The following is a 27,469-nucleotide window of genomic DNA, read 5'->3' as shown; positions in this document are numbered from 1 at the left end:
CTTCTGGTCTGTTCAGAATTGGTGGAAACACACATAGAATTTCTGGTGTGCAGTAAACTCACCAGCTGGTCGCAGTCAAGCCACTGTTTCTAAAGCCCCAGGTAGCTAGCCCAACAAACACAAATGGTTCGTCAAGCCCCTGCTGAGCCCCTCGTGCATCACTGCTGGCTGCACCCAGCATGGTGGGTCACCATCATCCATATTCAGAACTTCAGTTCTTGACTCAACTTTCTTCCTGTAGTCCAAATACTTTAGAAACCCTGCCGTATCCCCTCCATCCCTATACCATGTTTTATGGCCCTTATGTTGCAGCATATGAGGCAGAAAAACAAGCACCTTGCCCTCTTGACCACCCACTCAGAATATAACTATCTCATAATGTTGCCACTACTGAGTTAGACACTGCTAATGGCCAATGGTCTAACGGCCGAGGTGGCCCTGGCAACAGGCTTTCCTAATGTGCTACTACTCACAGCACCCTTCAGCTGCTGTGTCGTCTGCTTCTGGTTGTTAGGAAGTGTCAGGGTTTGGGGCAGTTGCCTAAAGGGTCCCTGGGTCATCCTGTCCCTGCAGTCAGCCACATGTTGCATCACCCCCTGGAGTTTGGGCACTCACAATTATGGGTCCCTTGTTGTTCTCCCTGTACTTGTCCTGCATAAATACGTAGACTACAATAACGGCAAGGGAGTAGAGGAAGGCGAAGACAGCAATGGTGACAAAGAATTCAGCAGAGGAGGAGCAATCTCCGATCAAGAAAACTTTATCCTTGTTCCCTTTACAAGTAGGAGCTTCAAAATACACCTGGTGGAGCCTGGGATGGAGAAAAAGAGTGAGAGTCATCATAGCATCACAGAACAGGAGAGTTGGAAGGGACCCCAAGTGCCATCTAGTCCAGCCCCCTGCAATGCAGGGATCTCCACTAAAGCCTCCATGACGGATGGCCATCCCACCTCTGCTTAAAAACCTCTAAGTCCACCACCTTCCATCAGAGCTGTACATACCCTGGGCTGTTGCTGTTTGAATTCTGCACCAAAGCAACACACATCTGGTGCCAAGAGAAGCTGAATTTTGAGTTAGAGGATTGTGCAATTATGAATGACTTAGGGGAGGAGTGCTTGAATCTATCTTATACCAAATCACTGATTAGTCTGACTGACAGCAGCTCTCAAGCCAAGGTCTTTCCCAGCCTTCTTATATGAGGTTCTTTAAACAATGCTAAGGCATTGCACCAAGAATTGCTTTTGGGGAAAGTTGTTGGTTGTGTTTGCATTTTGCACACATAAGTGTTAAATGAACAACAAATAAATTCAAGGCAGGAGGTGGGGAGAACAGCCCTTCTCCCAACAGCTGGGGCTTGGTGTTGCAGTCACCACTTCCACTGTGGTTGGAGAAATTCCTTGCCCTTGATGGTGGATTAGCTGCCCTTCTCACACCATAGCAGGGGCTGCCCTCCCCCCCCCCCATGGTATGCAAGGATCTGTGTGCGCTTACTGAGTGTGAGCTTGACGTCTGTGTCTGCTACCAGTGTGTGTTTACCAGATTTTGAGGTTGTGCAGCACCATGCGTCTTATGCTTATGTAGTTGGGAGTGAGTGGATGGAAGCAGCACTATACCTGCTCTGGTACAGGCCCTCAGGTGAGAGATGGGAGAGGAGGAGTACATCGTTCAGTGGGGTTGGGCATGAGTCCATTAGTGCTTCAGAGATTAGGAGCATCTTATGTATGTGTGCTTGGCAATGACCTGTTGTGTGTGGGTTGTGATGTTGTTGGGTGTGAGTGGATTATGCCTGAGTGGTTGATGGAGGGGATGCTTGAGACAGGGAATGGTTGTGTGAAATGGATGGTGAGTGTTTGTACGTTGTATAGATGGAAATTTGATATTGTGGCGCGCTCTGATTTGTTCTGTTTTTATATTACCTTTATGTATATGGACATTGCTTATATATTTTGAATTGTGACTCATCTGACATGGTTTCATGGTGCTTATTGGCTACAGTATATATAAGCTTATGGATTTATCTACTGTAAACCACTGTGAGATCTTTTGGACAGTAAGCGGTTATAAATGGAAATTAAAAAAAATACAAGAAATTGTATTTTACAAGCTGTAAGCTGCCTTGTTATATTTTATGAAAGAGTGGGTTATAAATTTTCAAATACATGAATAAATAAAACTGTATGGATCTGCCTCTGAATAATCGCTGCTGAGGATTCAACTCACCGGAAGGGGTAGGCAAACTCCACCTTTATATCAAGATCGCTCTCGGTCTTGTTCGCACATTCAACACTCAGGCGGAATTCTCCACTGTAGCTGCCACATGTTGCAAATGCAAAGATGGAAAAGAACTGGAGAGGGGGGGGGGGGAGAGAGAGGCAGCGAATGTCAGTGCTCAGAGGATCCCGGGCCATCTCACCACAACCCGTTGATCTTCTACGTGGATCCTGATCAACAAAGGATCCTACTTGACTTCCCAGTATAGTTTGATATGACAATTCTACCCGAGCATAAATCCCTGTGTCTTAATGCCATGGTTTACCACCAGTTAGCATCACCACATGTGACAACTTACATACACATGGTATTATTCCGTGTAGGAAGACAACTAGTGGTGCGTGAGACAGGAGGAGGAGCTGCAGGAAAGAGGCCTAGAAATGTTCACACAGAAACCCACTGGTTTCATAAATGATTGTACCCATTGTACAGGTCAGCAATGGTTAAAAAAAAGTATGGCACTGCACAAGCAAAAAGTTGATGTGTGGTAAGAAATGGCATAGATTTCAAACCTACTTGATGGTCATGTATAAGTAATCTGCACTTCTGGGAAGGAGTTATAAAAGTTTTAAAATGCAATGATAACTCCCTTTGGAAACACTTGTTATTTTATTGGAGAAAGTGTAGGCTGTTATACAAAGGAAACAAGATTGTAAAATTGTAGCTTGCAGCACTTAAGATCATTGCTAGTTACTGGAAGCTTCCAACAACAAAGCGGTGGCTATGGGAAATATGGCAGCAGGTGTTAGTGCACAAATGTGCATATTATAACATCAACGAGGTGGTTTAAGAGTGGGTAGAAACCCCTTGGAACAAGCAGGAATCTTCTCTCTGTTCAGCCATTTTTTCCACTCAAAACTGACACACACACCCAGCTGCATTCCCCTGTTACCTAGGAAAAAGATTAAACTTTGGTTCTGATGTGAACAGATGAATATGAGTTTTCATTTCTAGCTATTAAAGCTGTTAAGGGTGGTGGTAGTGGGAGAAAATACGGGTCAGCTACTGCTACAAATATGATTTATAACCACAACTTATCTTTCACAGCTTCTCCCAAAGTCTCCTGGGAATTATAGCTCATTGAGGGTGCTGAAAAGTCTGTTAGAGAATGCCAACGCTGCCTCACTCTGCCATCACTGGAACACAGTTGCTTCACCCTCTTTAAAGGGAATAAATACTGAACCACGTATATGCCTTTGATGTAGGCATATTCTAAGCACTCGGAAACAGAGATGGTCCAGGTGACAGAGTGGCAGTACAGTCAAACCTTGGCTCCCAAACACCTCCATTTGGAACATTTCAGCTCCCAAAAGCCAAAAACCTGGAAGCAAATGCTCCAGTTTTCGAACATTTTTTGGAAGCTGAACGTCCGACGCAGCTTCTGCTTGAGTGCAGGAAGCTCCTGCAACCAATCGAAAGCTGCGTCTCAGTAGTCGAACATTTTGGAAGCTGAACAGGCTTCCAGAATGGATTACGTTCGACAACTGAGGTTTGACTCAGAGAGACCCAATCTTGTCTAAGCTTTATTTTCCTAACTTTACACACCCCATTAGAACCCGCTTCTGCTGACATGCTCGTTTTCTATGTGGAAGGGATTTTTGTGCATGCCATCATGTCGTGTGTGCTGACATTGCACAGCAGGGATGGGAAAGATGTTGCTAGTTAGAGTGTTGGACTAGGATCTCAGAGACTAGGGTTCAAATCTCCACTCAGCCACAAAGCTCACTGGGCAGCCTTGAGCCAGTCACTCACTCTCCACCTGACCTGCCTCACAGCGTTTTGGTGAGGATAAAACAGGGAGGAGCAGAACTCTGCATGCCACCTTCAGCTCCTTGGAGGAAGGTGGGATAAAAATGCAATAAATAAATATGTAAATAAAATACTCAAGAGTGATCTGCAGGGCCAAGTGTCCTGCCTTTGATGTACAGCCCAGTTTCAGATTAACCATCTCTGTGTGAACTAGGCCTTAAAAAGGAATGAGGCGGCACTTAATATCTGGAGCGCATCCAAGTTTCTCTGACGTTTATTTGTTTTTGTTTGCATTAATGCTTTATTGAAATTAAAAGGAAACAACGAACAAAAGGTTTATCTAGAAAAAAGAAAAGAAAATGGTAATATTTGTTACATCCTATCACAATAAGGTCTTCTTGCATTTCTAATGACTTCCCATCACCCCATTGTGCACCTACCACTTAATCTATCTAGCGCACTGTTTGTTTTCATTTTCTTTTGTTAATTTTCATCAGTAATATATTGTCTTATAATTATCAATCATACCACAGAAGTCATTTGAGGTCTGCCACTGATGTCATATTATTACAATAGTCCTTAAGGTATTTTTTGTACATGTCCCATTTTTTAATAAATGTTTGATCAGTATGACCTCTCAATTTCTCTGTCATTTTTGCCAACTCGGCGCATTCTAGCAGTTTACTTTGCCACTCCAGTTTAGCTGGAATTTTCTCTCCTTTCCAATTCATAGCGATTAATATTCTTGCAGCTACAATAATATTTCCCTCGCTTTTCTAGGTATGTCTGGGCCTAGTATTCCCAGAAGGAAAGCCTCCAGGTTTTTTTAATGAAGGATACCTTAATCATTCTTCTCTGACGTTTATTTGAGTTGAGTGGTCCACCTTGTGCCATTTTATGTGCCTTGGCTCTTGACGCACAATGTATGCACACATCTGCACACACGATTTTAGAGGACGTTCCCTTCTCACAGCCAAACACTCCTTTCTCATGAAATGCCCTCTTGCTGGAAACATAATGTCACAGAGTTGAGCACCAGTTGCCTCCTCCCCTGTAGAGGCAGGACCAGCCCCTGCGGAGAGGAACGCAAGACTTTCTTGGGCTACTGGCTTTTCTTAGGCCAGCAGGAGGTGCCCTGGGGAGCAAACAGACAGATGGTTCTTTTCCAGCTGTGGCTGCTGCTGCTGCATCCTTCTGGGGCTCGGAGCAGTAATCCCAGCCTGGGGGCGGGGAGGCTTTTGGTTCACGGTCATCCCGGATCAGCTGAGAAACTCAGTGTGCAATCATAGGTATTTTTAGAGTTGAGCGTGAGCTCAGTATAAAATGAGAGATATAAAGAGGAGGGGAGGGGAGTCTTCTTCCCCCTCCCTTTAATCTCCTCCTTCCAGTGGCTGAGCAGGGACCAGATATTAACCCAGCACCTGACCCACTTTGCCGTCTGCCACCCGTCGAGTTTGTGTCGCCATTCCTGCGCTCAGCACAGAGTGCAGAAGAAGAACGCTTCAGGGAGGAAGGAGATACCCAGGGTTTTAAGTGCATGCTTTGCTTTGATGGTTGATGAAACTGGTTTCTTTCTTTCTTTTTAAAGAATGTCATTGTGAATTTTATAGCGAGGAGCTTAAACATCATTCTAATTAAGTGGTTTATAAAGAAGCAATTACAGTGAACAAATGGGGCTGGCAACATATTGACTGTTGCTGTTCAGGATGCCAACCAGCCAGGAAGGTCTCCTTTCAGGATACTCCAATTTCTATCCCCTCCCCACCTCGCCTTCCAGAGTCAGCTGGCATTCTGTGCCTGTGCAACAAGTTCAGGTCCCATTTGAGCGGTTTTGGGTTTCTTAGGGCTTTTCCCACCTAACATTTTGTTTCGGCAAATCCTGCGGTTCCCTGAAACCTACAAATACCTACCTCTTGTGTGGATGGTGCTGTATTGGCTACATAAGGGTCCATCTTTGAAGACTTTGCTATTAGCATATACTGTATAGGATAAATCAGTAAAAGAGGGGGAGACTGGGCAGGACGGCTCCAGAGGAGGATGAGCAGAGTTGTAATGCTTCAGCCATGGCTGACCAAAATGGAAGGAGTAACATTAGCATTACCTGTGTTTCATGTGCACTCATTCACGCTCAGTGTTAGGGGGCTTTTGGTGCACCTGGATATGAAGCCGGCTTCCAGGTTAGATGGAGTGCAGTGGAAGGATTGGCTGAACTGCACAAGCAGCCTGAGCTTGTTTCTTGGGGTGACAACATTTATAAAGGTGCCAGTGAAACAGTGTGCAATCTGAGCATTGCACTCCTGTACTCTTTACAACATGGTGAGGACTGTGCACCACAGCTGATTGGAGTGGCCAAACATCCTGGGCCCATTTACATGATTATGTGCATGTTGAGCGTCTCATAAGTTTGCAGGACTGTTGGAAACCTTTGTGCAGTAAGTGTGACATACATCAATCCTAAATAGTATGACAAGCATTACACTGGAGGACACCCTTATGCAGCCTAGATCTGCTTCTCTGGTAAAAACCACTGGGAAGGTGCTTGAGGCCACTGCAGAAGCTGCGCTTTCTCTTCATGTGCCCCAGAGGAATTGCAAGGGCATTAAAGGTACTGACAAACCCTATCAAACTCTTCATGCAGGTGTGCCTCTCTAGACAACTTACTGCACAGCACACAAGAAAAGATGGATTAAGAATTGCCGGTGGGCCTGAAAGATAAAGGGATTTAGGATTTATCTAAAGCCTCTGTGGCAAGAATTGCATGCATCTGCAAAAGAACAAACCAGGGAGAGTGTCTAGGTGTGCTCCAGGTGGCAGCACTAAGGAGAGCTCCCCATTGCCATTGCTCAAGTCCTTCTGGGTGAAGTGTCAAAGCACTACTTGGCAGGGAAAACATGGGCGGCTGCAGATTTTGCCAGTGAGGGAGGTCTAGAATTGCCCCAGACCCTAATGAGATAGAGGCAGTATTGTGCCACTTTAAATAGCTGTGGCTTCCCCAATAGAATCCTGGGAATTGTAGTTTATGAAGGATGCTGAGCACTGTTAGAATACACCCTTTCCCCACACAGAGCTACAATTTTAGAGCGACTTAACTATCAATTCTTCTTCCCAGTGAACTCTGGGAATTGTAATTCTGTGGGAGGAATAGGCAACTCTTAACAACTCTCAGCAGCCTAAACTACAATTCCCTTGACTCTTTGGGGGAAGCCATTACTGCTTAAAGTGACACGATATTGCCTTAAATGCATAGTGCAGATGGGGCCAAAAGGCCCGAAATAGTGGAGTATCAAAAGCCCAGAAGGTCTCCAAACACTGTTGTGGTTAATGCTCAGATTGCTATACACTTCTCTTTCTCTTTCTACTGCAGGAATGACAAGAAGTGGTGTTAGCTGAGTTTCCCAACCACCACCACCTTATCCTTCTGCTTTCTACCTAAGTCCAGCATAGTTGTACTTATTTGAAAACAAGCATCAGGAGAAATGCTGACTGTGGCAGGATCCCAAAGGATGCCACACCAGAGTTTGAGGGTTTACTTATACAGGTATATATCATTGCAAAGAAGCTGGTAAAATGTGGGTTGAATGAGGTAACTGTTAGGTGGATTTGTAGCTGGTTGATTGACCAAACCCAAAGAGTATTCCTTAATGGTTCCTTGTCATCTTGGGGGAAAGTGACCAGTGGTTCTGTCCTGGGCCCATTGTTGTTCAATGTTTTTATAAACAACTTTGATGAAGGAATTGAGGGGATGCTCCTCAGATTTGCAGATGACACCAAGCATAGCTAATGCCGCAGAAGACAGAATCAGAATTCAAATTGACCTTAAAAGATTGGAGAACTGGGCACAAGCTAACAATATGAATTTCAGTAGGGACAAATGTCAGGTTCTGCACTTAGGCAGGAAGAACCAGCTGCAATAATATAAGATAGGGAACACCTGGCTTAGTAGCAGTACATGTAAAAAGGATCTAGGGGGCTTGGTGGACCACAGGCTGAACATGAACCAACAGTGTGACGCAGCAGCCAAAAAAAGCTAATGATATTCTAGACTTCTGGGTTAGCGCCTCTGATCAGGAGGAATCCGCTCCGTGAAAACTAGGGTCTGGACCGCCACGGCGAGGCGGAGACCCATCAAAAACCACAGGCGGGAGAAGCCTGTGGACGTGGGATTTGGCTGGCACCTTTCGCGCCTCCCCTACTCGCGGGGAAACCCGGTTTCGGGGATCCGGAGCAACGTGGGGTGAGCGGCGCGGTGCTTTGAATCGACTGCTTTTTTCACGGAGTGAAGCCGCATTGCTGTTGCCGGAGAGCGCTGACTTTTTCCTGTGGACAATTGGACTTTAAACAACTACCCGTGAGTAGAACGGAAAATTGGATCTCTAAACATCTTAATTTGGCATCGAAACAGGAAGGTTTCAAACAGGAAGTCCGCCTTCCTCTTTTGTAAATAGATCAAAGCAAAGACGTTGCAAGCTAAAGTCTGGAAAGTCTTTTGTAAAGGACTAAATCTCCATCGGCTAAAATTACTAAACCCCCCTTGGAAGCAGGAGAAGAGGGGGGAAATTCTAGATCGTTTAAGCCTGCAGGAGAGAGAGTGAAGAAAGTTAAATCAGCACTGTTTTGAACCTGGGAACGGGCTGCCAGTAAGATTGACGTTTTGGGAAAGTTCATTGACTGTGAATAAAACGTATGTTGACAGATAGTTAAATAAGAGAAATATATTGTTTCCATTGTTTCCTTTTGCACTTAAAAGGAGCAAAAAAAGTAACTGAAAATCGAAACTAATTCTGTTACTGGATCTGTTTTTGATGGATACAAATAGAAATTGTTTCCCCTAGAGGGAGCTTTTGAAACTGTTGCAGGAGTGGAGCTGGGGAATTTTCCAGCTGCAGAGATTAAAGAGCGTGAGAATCAGAGTCTGACCTTGGACAAGAATGTTGACAGAAGAAGCCTTAGTGATTGCATTTTGCAAGACAAGTGCTTTATTGGAACAGCTTCATGAGAAGACGGATGTGTGGATTAATAAAATTGACAATTTGGGACAAAAAATGATTGAGTTGGGACAAAAAGGGAATATCTATACAGAAATTACTCAGGAATTGACCCAGGAATCTATTTTGACATGGAAAGCTGTGAAGAAGACGAAGGAGAAAGTTGTTGTTGAACCTCAAGTAATTCAAGTGGAGAGAGCCCCGGCCTCACAGAAGCAATTTGATTATCATAAGCCGTTGCCCTTTATGATCAAATCTAGAGAAAGCCAGATTTGGTGGGATGGAGCCCTGCTTGGATTGGAGAAGGAAAATTGGATAGATCCTCCAACGCAGGGATGCTCTGGCCTTTGGGATCTGGATTTGGGTCAGGGGGAGAGTGGCGCTCTGAAATATCTTTTGGACTTTAGTTTTGACTATGGAGAATGGGCTGACCCGTTGAGAAGGAATAAAGACATTGCTAGGTTGGAGTTTCCCCGAGATCTACTCCTCAGTGCCAAAGAAAGGAAATTAAGAATAAGATCAGCAGAAGATAAAGTGCATGTATAAATATGAAGAAGATCTGCAGAAGGGACATGGAAGAGAGTTAAGAGCCTCGGACAGAAGGTCACCAGGTTGATGGACTATATGGTATTGATAGAAAGGACTGACAGAATCCGAGACCAGGGAGAAGAGACGGTGGAAGAAGATTGGAAAAAAAGTTTTAAAAATTTATTTAAAGAAATGTTGCAAAATTAATGAGTGTTAGAAAAAAGTTGGAATGAAAATATATGGCTTTAGTAGAAATGTTATAAGGAGTTAAGTATAAATAAGTTTTATGATTTTAATGGTAAGATAAGGTTAAAACAAATTAAGATAATTAAATGACAGAAAACAGTGAAAGATGGAAAGGGTTTGCTGAAATAATTAATAACTAGAACACAAAAAGGGAGGTGTGAGGAGGTCGATGAAACAAGTTAATGAAAGATAAAGATATGGAAATATTGGATGTGCTTTTAACTGTTTTTGCTTTTGTTTTGATGTATTGTGTCTTTTGCTTTTTTATATGTATTGTAATGTATCGATTTGTATTGTTTATTTTTTCTCTTTTTCTCTCTTTTTTGTACTTTTTTCTTTAATTCTTAAACTTTTAATAAATATTTTTTTTTAAAAAAAGCTAATGATATTCTAGGCTGCATCCACAGAACTTTAGTGTCCCAATCAAGGGAATAGTATCATTGTGTTCAGACCATACCTGGAATACTGTGTCCAGTTCTGGGCACCACAATCTAGAAAGGTTGTTGACAAGCTGGAACATATGGTCAGGGCTGTTGACAAGCTGGAACGATGATTAAGGGTCTAGAAGCCAAGCCTTATGAGGAACGACTGAAGGAGTTGGGTGTGTTTAGCCCGGAAAAGGGGAGACTGAAAGGAGGTATGATTGCCATCTTCAAATATGTCAAGGGCTGTCACATGCAGCAAGCTTGTTTTCTCCTCCTCTGAAGGATAGGACTCGAACCAGTAACTTTAATATCAGGAAGAACTCTCTAACAGTAAGAGCTGTTTGACAGCAGAGCAGGATTCCTCAGGAGACAGTGGACCTTCCTTGGAGGTTTTCAAGCAGAGGCTGGATGGTCATCTGTCAGGGATGCTTTCATCGTGATTCCTGCATTGCAGGAGGTTGGACTAGATGACCCTTGGGATCCCTTCCAACTCTACAATTCAAGGAAGGCTTAAGCTTCACCCAGAAAGCTGATGTTCTGAATTTGTGGTAGGATTAGAGCTCAGTTTGGTCCACGGTTCCCTGCTTTACAACAGTTCCCCAACTGTTTCCTTTCTCTCTCTCTCTCTCTCCTTTGTGTGTGCATTTGGAGGGGCTGGGGCAAAATGTTCAGAATGGGCATGTTTGTTTAGGGTACATTGTGTGAGTTGAAGGTTTAATGATGCCAACAACACTGTGGATCTTTGGAAGAGGAAGCGGAAACCTGTGGCCCTATACTCTTCTCATCACACAATAGCGCTATGGAAGTCCTTTGTCTCCTGTTGTGCTTGGTGCGTGTTTGGTGGGTGCAAGCACCTTCCACGGCTCATCTTATGTTCTTCTTATAGACAAATTCATGGAAGACAAGGTGATCAAGGGCTACTAGGCACAGCGGCCACCTTCCACTTCCACTGCCAGAGGCTCTTGTGCTCAGCTCCTGTTCTGGGGCTTGGCACAGGCACCTGGTTGGCCAGAGGCTGGACTAGGTGGGCCATTGGCCTAATCCAGGAGGCTCTTCTGATGTTCCTTGCTTCCTCCTTTGTTCCCTGAAAATTAGGGAAACTGAGGGATCTTTTTTCTGGACTTTTGTACTCTTGATTCTTTGTGCATGTTTGTTTAATTTGAACAACCTCAAGTTATACCTCAAGGACCGCCTCTCTCCATATAAAACCTGAGATCATCCTCTGAAGCCCTTTTTCGTGTGCCGCCTCCACACGAGGTCAGGGAGAGGCCTTTTCTGCAGTGGCCCCCTGTTTGTGGAATGTTCTCCCCAGGGAGGTTTGGCTGGCACTTTCATGATACATATTTAGGCCCCAGGAGAAAATGTTCCTCTTCAACCAAGCTTTTGGCTCAGTGACAGCCAATGTCCTTTTAAATGTGTTATCAGAAGGGGGGATTATTTGTTTCTGTTCTTATTTTTATTATGTCTTTTCTCTTTTTCATATTGTAATTTTGTGTTGTGAACCACCCTGAGAGCTACAGGTATAGGGTGGTATACAAATTTAATTAATTAATTAATAATATAACAACCTAAACATTATATCTTGCCTTTATCTGTGAGGGAGAGGCCTGGGGAACCTGTGGTTCTCCAGCTGTTGGGGGACCACAACTCCCCCCCCCCATGACTGGCCATCTGGCTAAGGCTGGTGAGAGCAGCACTGCAAGGAGACCCAGAGAGGCTACAGGATCCACACGCCTCGACCACGGCCCTTCTTTGTGGCTTATAGCATTATTTCATTATTTTGTGGATTGTTCTGACTAAGCCTTTCAAAGCAATTTCTCTTGTCTCCATTTTCAGTGGCTTACCTATTTAACAAACTGTGACCATGACTCTGTAAACCAAGGTAATGCTTTAGCTTTATCAGATCTGTATCAGATGTGGCTATGAATTGCAGTTGTGTTGAGCTCTAAGATTACTCTAAGCATAGTGGGGAAAATACCTGATATTACTCCTGATTCTGCTCCTTGGGATCTAAAATGGCTGGTTCTTTCACCACAGTTGCAAATCCTGTACTACAGTAGGGGTTTGAACCCCTTTTGTTGTAGCTAAGAAGACATTCCAGATAAAATTACATATGTATTTTCACCTTAATGTAATTAGTCTACCACCAGTTCTGTTCTCATGGTTAGGGCTCCTGGATCAGAATTACTGCTAATAGATACTGCTTGGGTCTATTTTAAGGCAGATTAGTTAATCCACAGCATGCTTGAAGCTTGATTCTCTGGTCTCCTCTGCATGGCAAACAAGCTGCTCTGACGAGGCAAAAGAGCTGCTATGTGCAGATTAACACCAGCACAACAAAAGACTCAGGAATCTGGATCAGGGCAGAGGTGGTGCGAGGCCCCAGCCAGTGGAATTGGAATGGCAGAGAGACACAGACAGAATGGACCCTTCACAGGTGCCATCCATCAGGAAATTATCCTGCACAAGACCTATTGCTATGCTCTTGCACAGCTCCCCTTCCTTCCCGGAGGATTGTGTCCTCTGTCAATTAGGGAGGAGCACCTGGATTTTCCATCTCATACACCAAAACACTCCAGCTCCTCCCAGCTTTTTGAAAGGCTGTTCTTTCAGGCATTTGCTTCTACATTAATGATACTTTGCTGTTGGTTACTGACGATCATTCTGCTTATCAAGCCACCCTTGTCAGGCCACAGTTGGGAAAAGGCAGCTTCAAATCCCCCTCAGCCATGAATCTCACTGGGTAGCCTTGGCCAGTCACTCTCCGCTAACTCCCTCACAGAGTTCTTGCGAGGATTAAACTGGGGGGGGGGGTGAGTGTGGAGAACCACATGCAGCGCCTTGAGCTCCTCAGACAAAACGAGGCATATAAATGTAATAAATAAATGCTGAACAGAGGGCAAAGTCTACCAGAAATTCGTTTTGTACAAATGAACAGGAACTGCACAAGAGGTACTGCATGCTTCATTGTTCAGTTGTAATTACCATTGTTTGGAAAACAAAAATAAGTAAATGAATAAATCTGTTTTCAGTAATCCTAAGAAGGCATGTTAGCATCATATCTCTCTCTCTCTCTCTCTCTCTCTCTCTCTCTCTCTCTCTCTCTCGCCACATACACAGTGGATAAGAGACTATTTCTTCAAATACTGATATTGTTTAAAATAGTTATTGTGCTTGTTGTCTGCAAATGCTCCAGGACATGTGTGTAAGAATGAATTTTTTTTAAAGCCCTCTCCATCTTTTATCGGGGAAAGGATCAAGTATTTCTCCAGAATCTGGATTTGTTCAAATCCACACAGCCAAGAAGGCAGTCTAGATGTGCCACTGGTTATGAAAAGCTTTAGGAATACTTGAAGGTGCAGGTGGGCAGCTTCCATAAGAGATGGGAGTCTGCAACCTCTCTCTCCAGGTGAAGACAGAGGCAGTGTGGAAGCAGAGCTCACAACAACCTCTCAAGCTGCAAGGTGAGCCCATCTTTGAGACCCAAATGACAGTTGTATAGACTGATGAATCAAATACTGGCTCAGAAGTCAGTGTTGCAGGGATAAGGACCTGTCAAACCTGCTTGTTGCAAATACAGACCTCCAGTTGTTGCTGGACTCCCACTCCCACATCCCAGGGGACATGCTGACTGGGGAGTTCAATGACACCTGGACTCCAAAGATTCCCCACCTCCGATATGCATAGATAGTGCTATATAAAGAAATGATCTCATTTGCCCGCTTGAATGCATTGCATTTAAGTGAACCGGCCTTGCCTAGGAAAGCTCTTTTTCAAGCATGATTTTAAGGAGCAGCCCCAGATGTCCTTCCCAAATATTAAAGTAGGTTATGTAAAAGCTGTGTAGCGCTTCCCTTCCTGCATGAAGGAGACATTTTTGTTTCAGAAATTTGGACCGGAGATTGCACTAAACAATGTGCTGGGTTTCCCACAGCCCTGTGATTCCCTTGGCATAGAGCAGGGCAGGATGTGTCCATTGCCCACTCCTGCACATCTCCATTCCCGCAGTCCCCTATATGTTGGGGGCTGAACTCAATGAGTTTCGCTGCATGATCTAGAACCCAGAAAGATCAGGGTTTTAATGAATTGTGCTGGGAGTCTACTTGAGCACAGCAGGCTCTCCATTGCAGACAGACAGTCCCTAACCCGTGGGGGAGGCCACACGCTCATGTCAGATCTCTGCTTGCACAATGGAGAGGAGAGGACAACTGAATGGGGAGTTCAGGTGACAAGGATGTTCCAAACCAGGTGGAAGTGTGTATTTTATTATTTTCTTTTTAAAGCACATATATCATTGGGTTCCAACAATCACATTTTAATCTTGAGCTTTTGGACACCTGCAAAATCTGTCTGGGACTCTTGACACATGTGAATATCAGCAGTCAAATTTTGGACATTCATTGCATCATATAGAAGAGAAATTGAAAGCTTTTTTTCAGCTTGGTGGCACATTCCCCCATAGGCAAGCTGGGGCGGGGCAAGGGGGTGCACGTCTGTGGTGAGAGGGGCAATGAATGTGACTCTTTCGTACAGTCCATCACAGTTTTCTTACATCTCTCTATCCAGGCAAGCAAAAGGCATCATTACAGTCCACAGACACATTCCAGGGAGGCACGAGAACTGGAGGAGCAGAGTGGAGGGCCAGTGGAGGGGGTGTCCTCAGGGGCAGCGGCCTTGGGAAAGTCCTAGGGCCCATACTGACAGGCCTGGCTACTAGGCGTGAGGTACCCCCCACTCCCGGTATGGAATGTCCTGCTTAATGGCAATGCAGAAGCTTTATTATAGAAGCTGGCTGCTGCTGCAGAGGAAGTGGCAGAACATCCTTTTATCTTGTGGCTGGTTCCAACATTAATTCTACTTGAGATCAAAAGGCCAAGGAACAAGGTAAATGTTTTTCCCCTCAAGTCTTACAATCTGTTCTCCACCATGTGAAATGAGCTGCTTGGACTTCCATTCCTCCCCCAGCGCAGTGTTGTTCTTTGACACTTTCCTATCCGAGCCTGAGGTGTGAGCCTCTTGTGACACCACTTTAACAGATGCACCCTGTCTTTACATCAAAACCACCATCATTTCCAGGATGCAGCCCTTTGCTTTTTCCATGCCTCCTGCCAGATTGCCACAGTGACTGTGGCATGTGGGAATGCCAGCTGAGCAGGTAAACAAGAGCCTGGCCTGCTCCTGTGCCGTTAAGGACAGCTGGACCTGTAGCAGCCTGCCAGCAAAGTAGTTTACCTCTGAAATGTGGAGAGGAAGCCTATTGCTATCTATCCTTCTGTTCCCACGTGATGTTAAGGTGCCACAAGTTCCTTGTGTTGCTCCTACTGCTGGGACAGAGCAGGGGGGTGGGGTAAGCAAGATGGGTCCTTGTTCCATACTTCAAAGCTCTCTGCATTAAGCAGCTTAATCCTGCTGGGACAACCAACCTAAAGACTGACAGATAGTAAAAAGTGGGAGACTTTGCTGTTATGGATATTAAATTTTCATACCTTTATTTTTAGATATTATGACTGATATGGAAATTGTGCAATTTGGTTATGCACTTTTGGTTGTGTTTCATTTATTGTTTATAGCTCCTTTTGTTGTGTTTGTAACTATGAAAATCTTTTCATGATGTAAGCAACCTTGAGCATTGTTTTAACTACGGAAAGGTGGCATACAAATAAAATTATGATAATGATGATGAATCCAGCAAAGAATGGGAGGAACAGAATGGAGAGCCTCTTTCCCAGCCCGTCTTTGGCCCACACAGAAGGTGACTAAGTAGAGGACTTGGACTCACCCATTCTAGCAACTTCACAAAGCCTAGAGGCTCCTTGAAGATCCGGAACTGCCCGACGGCCACCAGCTGTGAAGAGAGAAAGGACAAGTTTGGTTTAGAAGCTGCTGCCTTGTAGGAACTGCCCAGGAACCTAGGAAGCTGCCTTCTGTGGTGTTCCACCTATGTCATCACTGTCTACTCTGAGCACCAGAATTTCTGGCAGAGGATTCCCAGCCTCATCTGGAAATGCTGGGGCCTGGATGCAAATGCTCTCCCACTGAACTGTATAGGATGCTGCTGCCTTATAGTGATCAGGGCAAGTCCCGTCTACTTCAATGAGCCCTCCAGGGTCACAGGCTACCTGGCTATGCTGGGAGAATCCCAAAAAGGATCTGAGTGCAACTGTGGAGGCAATTCAAAGTGTCTGGAGCACACCAGGCTGGTGAAGACTGATCTATCACAAACGTTCTCCAAACAATAATTAACTTGGTTACATTTTTCACAGAAGCGGCATACAAAAAGGAATTTGTTCCTGGAACCCCACCGGCAATCGGGCACAGAACGGCAGGAATTCAGCTAAGTTGGAATCATGCCTGAATCATGGCACTACCCATATCCCAGAAGTCCTGGCCTTCACTGCATAATCAGCAGCATCAAGGAAGCGGAGGTGATAAAAACAAAAAGCCCTGAGTCTGCTTTGAGCCCAAAATACCAAGCCACCAAAGAGCCTGCCTCTTAACTGCACTGGCTTTCCAACTAACCTCCACCAGTAAGGTAAAGGTAAAGAGACCCCTGACCATTAGGTCCAGTCGTGACCGACTCTGAGGTTGCGGCGCTGGAGGCAAATGGTTTTATCCCACCTTGGCACAGTTTGAACTGAAGCATTTAACCTTCTCCAAATCACAGAGATGCAGCACATTTACCAGCTCTCAGATGAAACTCCCTTTCATGTCTCTGTGTGAGTCTCTGCTCTGGCCTGTCTCCTTTTAATCAGTGACTCATGAGGAGAGATAAGAAGGTGAGCTCCTCTTATGTGCTCTAAAACCAAACCTTTGCACCTTATGTTCATTTATTTTGACAATTTCTATATCACTTAATTAGAGTTGCCTCTAAGCAGTGTACAGGATATGGAATACAATGGAACAAAAAATGTGCTATGACTATAAAATCAAGAATCCAATTAAAAAGCCTGTGGAATACAGAAGTCTTGAATATTCAGTCATTCTTACCACCAATATCTAACACAGCACTTCTCTAATGTATCACATCTTAACCATATCACACATAACCTCTTTTGGACTCAAAGACAACAATATTTTCTTACCAAAATAACTTTGGTTGCTAACCTGTTAGCCTTTTATTTGCCTGACCAGTGAAGCTGAGTTTTGTCAGGTAACCACCAGTGCTGGTGTTTAAAAAGCCAGTAATATCCGAGCTCAATCTCTGGATTGATTGGCTTTGATTCTATCTGTCAGATTCCACCCAATGATCCACCAGCTTCCTCCTGGGTTAGGTAAAAAGGTTAAAGGTAAAGGATCCTTGGATGGTTAAGTCCAGTCAAATTTGACTGGGGGGTGCGGTGCTCATCTCACTTTCAGGCTGAGGGAGCCTGCGCTTGTCCACAGACAGCTTTCCGGGTCATGTGGCCAGCAGGACTAAACAGCTACTGGCGCAACGGAACACTGTGACAAACGGCAGAGCACAAGGAAACGCCGTTTTCTTTCCCACCGCATCTACTTGCCCTGGTATGCTTCAGGGTTAGCCCCTGACTTGGCCATGTTTTCTTCTGGCTATCTCCTGAACTTTGTCCACACATGCCCTCAAGGAACAAGTAATTTGATTCTAATACCACCGTAATTGAGGCAACCACATACCAAGCACTATGCTATCATAGCCAAAGCAGTTGGAGGGCACCAGGTTGGGGAAGGCTGCCACAGAGAACTATTTCCTCTCAAAGACCACAAAAAGCAAGGCAAGACGCATCCTCTGCCCTGACGTTTCTCTTGGTGCAATTATTCCTGCAGGACACCCATGAAAAAAACCAACTTGTAAGAGAGATCAGTCTCTCCTCCCTTGCACAACACAAAACACTCTGCCCTTCTGAAGGAAGCAATTCACCATCTACTGAAATAATGTGTTCATGCATTTTATAAAAGTAATGCTTACAACAACTATGTAAGGTAGGCCAGTGTTACTGTCCCCATATCACAGATCAGAGCTGAAGGGACAGTGATTTAATTAAGCCACCTCGAGAGTTTATCTGCTGTTCTGGGATAGGCTGAAACAATATCCATCCAAAACAGCCATTCTCCATAACGTTCTATGATCTGCACACTCCAGTGGAGGGAGGTGAAAGTAACATGAACTACAACAGTAGCACCACCCACATAAACCATAAACCCCTTCTCAGCCTCTACCCACAAAAACATCACCACTAACTTCAAAGTCTGTGCATCCCATAGCCCCACCACGCATCATCTCTCATGCTTATATACTGGTTCACAGTTGGCGAGCTCCATTCTAGTTATGACACACATATCCCTGATTTGCACACTCAGAGGCAATGCGACAACACTGCCTACGCACATCGCCCAAGACCCAAACTGTCCTCCAACCACCGGTCTATATTTTCTCCTTGCAAAACAGAGCAAAAAACACTCTTGCCCATGAGCAATTAACACCCAGCTCATGACCCAGCACAATGCTGCACCTGCACAAAACCATCCCTAACCCTAAAAAGACATTCAAAACAACCCATCCTGGGCACCATCACCAGTAACCTCAATTAGCACCCCTGCTTTACATCTATCACGCTCCACTGAGAAAGTGGATCTAGTCAGAAGCACAGCTAACAGTTCCCCATCCCAAGACGTTAACATAGTGGAGTCAGATGCTCCTGGACAGCCATTCAAGGGCTGCACACATTTGCCTCTCTAGCTGGGCCAGCTTGGCAAGCAAACACACATCAAGCAGTTCCAGATCTGAAATCACAACACCTTAAAGCACACAAACATTAACACATGTTTAAAAGACAAAACAAGCCCAACAGTACCAAATTTAGCTACATTCTATCTACCAGATGCTGCCCAAACCCCAAAACAGCTATGATTCACTGACCAAACACCTTTTGGGGTTTATGGAGATGTGTTCTCTTTTTCCTCTGCTATGTGAAATTTCTAAGTGAGAAAAGCGAGAGTGGGGCTGTGATCCTAAGCACCCATATATGGGAGTAAACCCTCCAAAATGCAGTGGAACTTACTTCTGGGTAAATGTGCACAAGACTGAGCTGTGAGAGTCTTAATGCAAAGAAACTGCCCACACCCTCTTCAGGATCGCAGCCTCTCCCAACACAACACAAACTGACATCTCAACTCCCCATTTCTGGACTCTCTCCTTACCAAGCAGTTCTGCAAATGGCCACCACCAGACACCCCTCTGACTCCTTGACTAGTAGCCCCACTGTAAAGCCAAAAGTCCAACCTAATTTCTGGGTGCCCCGTCCAGAAATTCCCTCCCCAAACATGAATGCCACCTTCCTGTGCTCAATTTATACATCACTGCACCTCCTCCCCCAGGCCAGCTGCCCAAGCGAGTGAGCAGCAACCCCCGCAGCTCCGAAAGCGACACCCCCATCCTATGCAAAATCCCTCCCCCCCCTGCATCTGACTGCAGTTGCTCTGGGGAAGAGTCGTGAGAAGACGCCCCTCCGCGGCATCTCCTCCTTGCCAGCCCCCTCGGGCTCGCAGCATGGGGCGGCCGGATTGCACCCTCCAACCTTCTTTATTGCCCGACAGCCACCTCCCACAGATCCTGGAAAAATAAGAGAAGAGAGGGCCCCCCCCCGCCAGGATCCCCCGCTCCCCCTCCCGCTGCGCCTTGAGGTTCTTCTGCAGCCATGTTGATGCTTCTCGAACACCATCTGCTGCTGCAGCAGCCGGAGTGGGGGCCCTTCTGCCCGACGCCTCCCCGCCGAGAAAGGCCGCCCCCCACCCCTAACCTGCACTCCCCCCCTTCTCTTGCAAAACAACTCCACGTGCCCCCCAGCCCTTGCCCACCCCAACCTGCCTTCCTGCCCCCCCCCCCAGGGTACACTTGCTGCGGCCCGCATAGCCCTCCCCCCCCCGCTTTCTGCCGGCGGCGGGTCTTGCGTGCGGGGGCAGCGATCGACCTTCCCCCCGCCCCTGTTTACTGCAACGGAGAGCATCCCGCCTTCCCTCCCCCCCCCCTGCGTCCTTCGGCTCCCCGAAGCGCCGTTCCCCCGGGCGTAGCTCTACTGCATCGCCCAGCCATTTTCCTGCCCCCCCCCCCCGTCCGCTTTCCGATCTGCAGCAATGACCGACGGCAGCATCTTGTCGCCTCGCCTCGCCGACGTTACTGCAGCCCCCTCTCCGAAGCCATTGCGGAGGAAGAAGCGGGGGGGGGGGGCTCCGGCTATTTCGAGGGCATTTTCATCCCAGCAGCCCCCGCCCGCCGCCCTCACTGCAGCAATTGCTCCGCAGCCCCCCCCCCGCCCTGAGCTCCGCGCATCTGCTGCAAATCGAGGCGGGGGGGGCTGGCTTAGCCCCCCCGCCCCCCGTCAAGGGGCTCCTGCCCGCAGCGCCGCGCCGGCCCCCGAGCAGCCCGGCCGGGGGGGGGTCCAGGGGGGCGCCGGGGAGCTGCTCGCCGGGTCTGACTTGGAGGCTCACCTGGTTGACGACTTCCATCTTTGCGGGGAAGGCGAGCGCGACGCGGCAGAGCGGCGGGGAGGTTGGCTGGGGCGGGGGGGGGCAGCTGGGAGGGCGGGGCGAGGGGCGGGGGCTGGAAGAGCCGGAGGCTGACGTCACAGGGCGGGCGGGCGAAGCTGGGCGGGAGCCATGTCCTTCGTGGGCAAAGGGAGAAGAGGGCCGTGGGAAATGGAGGCTGGCGGGGGGGGGGGCCTGTCTGTCTGTCTGTGTGTCTTGGCCCGTGTCCCTAAGGAGCAGGACCCTCGTGGTGCTTGATGCCTATCCCTCAATATGTAGAAGGCAGCGGCGAGCAAGAAGCAGGTCTGTGCCCCGAGACCCTTACAGTCCCAGGGGCGGCAATGGAGGGAGCTGCGAGGGAAGGTCAACGGGGAAAGGGGATCTGTTCGGTTCAGTTTCTCTGCAAAATGGACTGGCGGCTTATTAAAATTATAAAAAGACATTGTATTTGTTTTCTAGGTCTTTTTGCTAGCTTGGAGGAATTTTGCAGGGTGTATGGAAATGCTGTGCATTCATTCTGTCTATTGCAGCAACAGTGCTGTGTAGGAAATTACAGGGCGAGAGCGACTGTTAAGCATCGGTTGCCTGTTTTCCAGCTACATGTGACCTGCCCAGGATGGCACTGGGGTTACACAGGCCCCTGGGTGCCATTTTGGTCCGTGATTTGCTAGACTAAAATATGGCAAGCCTAGAAGCTGCTTCACTTGTCATTTCCAGTCCTGGTCCCAAGGTGGGAGCTGATACTCACTCTGAGGCTGCAATCCTAACTCCACTTACCTGGGAGTAACCCCCATTGTACAAAAGAGGAGAGAAGTGAAGAGACATGGTCAGACTTGCAGTTTGGCTGACCTTTTTGTTTGGTCAAGGGACATACCTATTCCCTTGCAGGGAATCTGGCAGGAGCCACATGCTGCCTCCAGGCGATGAGGAAGCCAGCAATGGGTGGAACAGGATCATCACATTTGAGACCCTTTCTGCCACCCGCTTCTCCCCCCCCCCCCCATGGCCAGAGGGCTGACATGATTGCTTGTGTCTGCATGGGCATAGCCACGATTTCTGTTGGGGGGGGGGACCTCAGCTTTCCCCAACACCCTCCAGAGGTTGTTGGACTACAACTCCCATAAACCCCTGGGAACATGCTGTCTGGGGCTGATGGGAGTTGTAGACCAAAGCACCTGGAAGACACCAGGTTGAGGAGGCTGCTCTAGCTGCCTAGAGGGAGCTGCAGTTCTACTTACGGTTCAGCCAGGTTTTGGTGGTTGCTGAAGCAACTTTCAAATCTTTCTTGTCTGACTTCCCCGGCAGATTCCATTTGGAGCTGTCCAGGGTGCTACCCGCTTTGCTTGTTAGCTTAGGTGGACCTTGCCCTCTACTTTGCCTGACTTTGCTAACCTGAACTTGCTCTCTGCTTTGCTTGACTGACATTGGAACTGGTTCTGGCCTCTTGTTTCACCTGATCCTGCTCTTTGGAATCTGACCTCAGCTCTTTTGACCTTGCCCTGCTAGAACCTGACCTCTACTTGACCAGACATTGTTATGAGATCCTGAACAGGCACCAGCCATGTGACCTTGTTTCTCTGGAGTATGTGCCTAGCACACCCACCCACCACTTAGGATACAAACCTGACCCCTGCCTGGGACGGAACCTTAGATTTTGAGAGCTGAAGCAACCAATGGAGTGGAGAATTGGCTCTCTAAATTCTGGGATCTTTTGATCCATGAAGAAGCTCTTATTGCCAAGGAAATGTTGCATCAGGACCAGCTGGAGAACGTTATCTCAACATGGCTGCATTATCTCTTTTTGTGAAGGTAACCCAGAGGAGAACTGTGGGGTAGGAAGAGTACTCAGAAGTCATGTAATCCAGACACCTTGCTAACGCAGTAAATCCACCGCTAGAGCATACTTGATCTGCAGCCCTCCAAACCAGGAGTCTGTTGCATTGTTGAACAGCTTGTACTGTCAGGCAAAGTTCCCTTTCTTGCCATTTGAAGTTGTTGGTGTGGGTCTTACATGCTGGAGCAAAAGAGAACAATTTGCTCCACCCTCTATGTGGCAGCCCATAAGCCAGTGCTACTCTTCAGTCTGCATTTATGAATATACTTGGCTGTAACTTTATGAGGAGTGATAACAACAGCAGAAAAAGAGACAAACTTATAAAGAGGAGAAACAGGATTTTATGTCTTCATTATTTGTTCACTTTGAGGTCCAGTGCTGAGGGCCTTTTGGTGGTTCCCTTGCTGCGAGAAGTGAGGTTACAGGGAACCAGGTAGAGGGCCTTCTCAGTAGTGGCACCTGCCCTGTGGAACGCCCTCCCATCAGATGTCAAGGAAATAAATGGCTATCTGACTTTTAGAAGGGACCTCTGTTTAGGGAAGTTTTTAATGACTGATGTTTTAATATATTTTTAATATTTTGTTGGAAGCCGCCCAGAGTGGCTGGGAAACCCAACCAGATGGGAGGGGTATAAATAATAAATTATTATTTATTATTATTTCATATTTGTTTGCTTCCATTAGTTAACTTCATTGGGGGGAAGTCTATTTATTCTATACTAGCCTTTTCCAGAGGGACACGGTTGGCACTGTGCTCTAAACCACTGATCCTAGGGCTTGCTGATCAGAAGGTCGGTGGTTTGAATCCCCGTGACAGGGTGAGCTCCCGTTGCTCGATCCCAGCTCCTGCCAACCTAGTAGTTTGAAAGCACATCAAAGTGCAAGTAGATAAATAGGTACCGCTCCGGAGGGAAGGTAAACGGTGTTTGATTTTGCCAGAAGCGGCTTAGTCATGCTGGCCACATGACCCGGAAAAACTGTCTGCGGACAAACGCCGGCTGCCTCGGCCAATAAAGTGAGATGAGCACCGCAATCCCAGAGTCGTTCGCAACTGGACTGAACTGTCAGGGGTCGTTTACCTTCAGCCTTTGCCAACCTGGCACCCTCCAGATGTTTTGGACTACAACTATCAGCTGCACAACTTGATCAGGGGGATGTGGTTGCTCCAATCTGTTAGCATGGAGAAGTGCCGGGGAGCAGGGAGAAATTGTGCATATTACGCAGAGCTCCTTTGGAGGAAGGGTAGGATAAAAAGAATCTGATGAATAAAGTGGCACAGCAAACCACTTCTGCCAGTCACTGTACAATACCTTCCATATTTCTGGTGACGTCAGTTTTCGGGGGTTTGTTCAACCATACCTAAAGGGAAGGCCAAAGCATCCTCTTTCTGCGTATCAGAAAGAACTTCAAAGGGAAACAGGACTTAGCAGGTAGCCTTTCCTTTCAGAGGCGCCTGTACTATTACACAGATGCCCATTTAGTCCATTGTGGAGCAATTAGTGCAGAGACAAAGGTGTCTTTGATGCCTCAGACATTTCTAGGAAGAGTTACGCAAGTTTAATAAAACCCAGCGGGGTCCTATAGAGGCAGCAGCCAAGGCTGGCTGTATACGAATATATGCGTTCAAAGTAATTCTTTGACTCTGGGAGTTTTGATGTCAGCAATCTCAGATTTCCAGGCAGTCTTACATTGTGAAAAGTGGTCCTGCTTTGCATCTTCTGCCTTCTTGGTGGGATCTTATGAGTAAATGTGGACTTACAAAAGTCGCAGTGTAACTTACAAACCCACCTTTGTTATTATAGCTAGTCTAATTAAGAAATTGGCATGAAACCCAAACTGGCTGCACTGCATATGGAGCTGATGGGAGGATTGTTCCCTAGCAAAGCAGTTTAGCAAAAAAACCAAAACAAAACCCCACAGCTAAGGGGAATTGTGTAATTTCCTTGTGGGGATTGGTGGTGGTGGTCAGTCCGCTGAACATCTGTCTGTATTGGTAGGTGACTCATGGAAGGCATTCTGTCCAACCTTTAGCCATATAACTGAAAACCACTAATGTGTCCTGTTCGATTATCCATTCAGGTGGGTGGTGGACCCTTCCTGCTCTCCATGTACGTGAGTACAAAACAAGGGCCCCGTAAAGTATACTGGATTAAATTTTGATCGCATTTATGAAACACCTTATTCTACAAAGAGTTGGTGGAGGTTAAAGAAAAGGAAAAGTGGGAAACTCAGGGAGAACACCTTATTTTTTCAATTGGACCCCCTTCTGTCCAGTATTAGAAGCTGCAACTATGATTTATTATGTACATAGCTGGTAGGAACATGACTGGCAACCCCCATCAGTGCCTGGACTTCTGTGGAAAGACACAATGGGATGAAATGACAGCAGCCCCTTGACACAAGGCCAGCCCCCAAATTGGATGTGATACTATGGCTGAATAATATGGGTATGAATAGGGGAGCAATCCTAAACATGTTGTGATGCCTCTCTTATCTTCTTCTTTTGGGGTTGATGTGCATCACATAGTCTTATAAGAATAAAATAATATATATATATAAAGAGGCAGCAGCATCTTTCAAAGCATCTTTTTATTGCTTCTGATAGAAAAAGACATTGTCTAATCACCTTGGAACCCCGCCCCCCAACCTCTTCAAAATCCACAATCCTTGCTCAGAGGAAGAAATCCAGAGGTCCCTTTCTCTTTCTGGACCACTGGGAAGGAGTCAAAAGCCTGGAGAAGGGGCAGCAAGGAGCAGACTGCCTAAACCAGGAAAGTAGTAGGGCAACGTTTCTACCGGCTGTTTTTGTATCAGGCAATGGGAGGGCAGCATTTTGTCTCCCATCCTTTGGCCTCTCTTTTCCGCAGTCACTCCCACCATAGCACAGCTTTGGGCAAGCCTATGCCTTTAGACTACAAAGGTTGCAGAGTCTAGGTATCTCGCCGCAGCAGTTCTGTGCCCCGCCAGGGGGCACTTCCTGGTCAATAAGAAGTGACGCAGGCCATCTCGTCACCCAAGTCCTCTTCCTCACGGGAGCGGAAGGGCTCCTCATCACTGTAAACGGGACCTAGGCTCCCAGCCCCACTGTGCTCCCCGTCGCTGCTGTACAAGGCGTGACCACCACCACCTCGGCTGCTGCTTTCGCTACCAGGGACCTTGCGACTCAGCAGGTCTGTGGCAGCACTCTCCATCTCATCAATGGTCATGTGGCAGGCATCAGCAATCTCCCGCTTGGTGAAGGCCACAAACTTTGGGTCCTGTGCATAAAGGCCTAGACCCTCAGAGATGAGCACCTGGAAGAAGAAAGATGAAAGGGTTCTGCTAGTCAAAGTTATGCAGTACACAACCAACCAAGTCAGTAGCTCAGTTTGGACATCACACCAAATCATGGTTAAGTAAGCTTACCTATGTTGTCTAAATTGGTAAACTAGTTTCAGTCAGCTGGCAAACTGGAAATAGAAATCATGGTTTGAAGTGACCTTGAAAACCATGGTTTGTGCTCACTGTGGCTTAGGATGATTCCTGAACTGACAAACCATAGTTATGGTTATCACTCTGCCTCAAGAAGCTGCTGCACAACGGAGGTGGGAGCACACTTATGAAGCCAAATAAGCAACCATGGCCAGCCTGTTGTATATTTGGAAGTTCAAACCATGGTTTGGATTGTAAACTATGGATTACACAATTCATGGATTGGCATGCTGTCTTAATAGAGCCAGTGGATTCCATAGGTGAAACTGTTGCTCATTTCCCGTCCTCCAACATTTAATACCACAAGCCAAACACTAGAATGGATATCAAATCCAGTAATTTGAGAATCACCTATTTCTGCTAAAAGCAAATGCCTGATTTTAGCCTGCACAGTGTTGGGGATGCGCTAAAAAAACTTGTAAAGCTGTGCCCAGTACAGCCTTAGAAGGCAGCCAGGAGTGAGGCTCTGGCTCTTTTTCATTCTGCCATTGCTAGCAGAACCAGAACGAACTCTGCATAATAAGGATGACACCAGCTGATGTGCACTTTTGGTTTTAGGCTGCAAAATCTGGCTTTATTTGGCATGTAATTTGAAATAATTTTCAGTGCAGCACACATACAACCCTCCTAGCGATAAAATCTCTTCTGCCCTAAGCAGCATACCAGAGGACTAAACCAGAGGAGCTTTCCATACTGGGGCTGGTGATATCCTTAAGTAAGAAAGGTTCACAAGCTGGAGGGAAGGCACAACTTGCCACCCCCCACACTGTATTTATGTGTGGTTGTCGGCACACTTGCATGAGGCTGAGTAACCAAGGGAAAACAAAAGGATTTAAATACATACCAGTGTTTCACAAACTTGGGTCCCCAACTCCCATCACCCTGAGCTAGTAGGATCAGTGGTCAGGAATGATGGGAGTTGTAGTCCAACAACAGCTGGGGGTCCAAGTTTGAGAAACACTGATTCACCCACACCCACCCCAATCAGGGTGACAAAAACTATTCTTGCAGGAGGGATGAGGGGGAGTGGAAGGTGGGTCCCAAAGAGCTGCATCCCAGAGACAGAGAAGTCTGCCTTGCACTCACCGCCTCCACCAGGCTGTCGGCACTGCCAGGCTTGTCGCTGTAGCTGTGCTTGAGTGGGCCGGGCACACGCAGCTGGCCATAAGAGCGGTAGGGCAGCTCAGGCTCATTCATGTACCAGCGCGCTCGCGACATGGGCGGAAGGCTGTTGCTGTTCTTCTCCCAGCTGTGCCCTGGCAACCCATCCTCCTCCACCAGGATTAGTGGGGCATAGAGCAACCGGCCCCGCTTAGGTGGTGTGGCCCACGACTGTGAGGATGCTGTTGAGGAGTGGCTGCCACTGTGCCACGAGTCATAGCTGCCATAGCCCTGGGGCAGAGGAGAGACCTGGTGAGATGGCCAGTGGATGGGATGGCCTCAGTAGTAGAACAGAAGTATGGTACATACTAAGTCTCTCTC

The 27,469-nt window shown here is 46.8% G+C and overlaps 2 protein-coding genes across 2 annotated transcripts in view; both read right to left on the bottom strand.

Moving 5' to 3' along the window:
* The window catches only part of SYP (synaptophysin), a 31,412-nt gene extending 10,683 nt beyond the window's left edge, over positions 1-20,729 (bottom strand). The window contains exons 1-4 of the mRNA XM_081177283.1: positions 20,648-20,729; positions 15,984-16,049; positions 2,221-2,345; positions 616-811 (exon numbers count right to left, since the gene is read on the bottom strand). Coding sequence (XP_081033409.1) covers positions 616-811; positions 2,221-2,345; positions 15,984-16,049; positions 20,648-20,665 — 405 coding nt within the window. The 5' untranslated portion in view covers positions 20,666-20,729. The remainder of the gene's footprint in view (positions 1-615; positions 812-2,220; positions 2,346-15,983; positions 16,050-20,647) is intronic.
* A 4,361-nt stretch (positions 20,730-25,090) lies between these two features.
* The window catches only part of CACNA1F (calcium voltage-gated channel subunit alpha1 F), a 75,141-nt gene continuing 72,762 nt past the window's right edge, over positions 25,091-27,469 (bottom strand). Inside the window, exons 47-48 of the mRNA XM_081177321.1 lie at positions 27,074-27,379; positions 25,091-25,809 (exon numbers count right to left, since the gene is read on the bottom strand). Coding sequence (XP_081033447.1) covers positions 25,498-25,809; positions 27,074-27,379 — 618 coding nt within the window. The 3' untranslated portion in view covers positions 25,091-25,497. The remainder of the gene's footprint in view (positions 25,810-27,073; positions 27,380-27,469) is intronic.

Source organism: Podarcis bocagei (assembly GCF_964188305.1).
Source record: "Podarcis bocagei genome assembly, chromosome: 17".
Classification (NCBI taxonomy): Eukaryota; Metazoa; Chordata; class Lepidosauria; order Squamata; family Lacertidae; genus Podarcis; species Podarcis bocagei.
The sequence above is the reverse complement of the archived record's forward strand: the minus strand, read 5'-3'. Positions and strand labels throughout refer to the sequence as shown.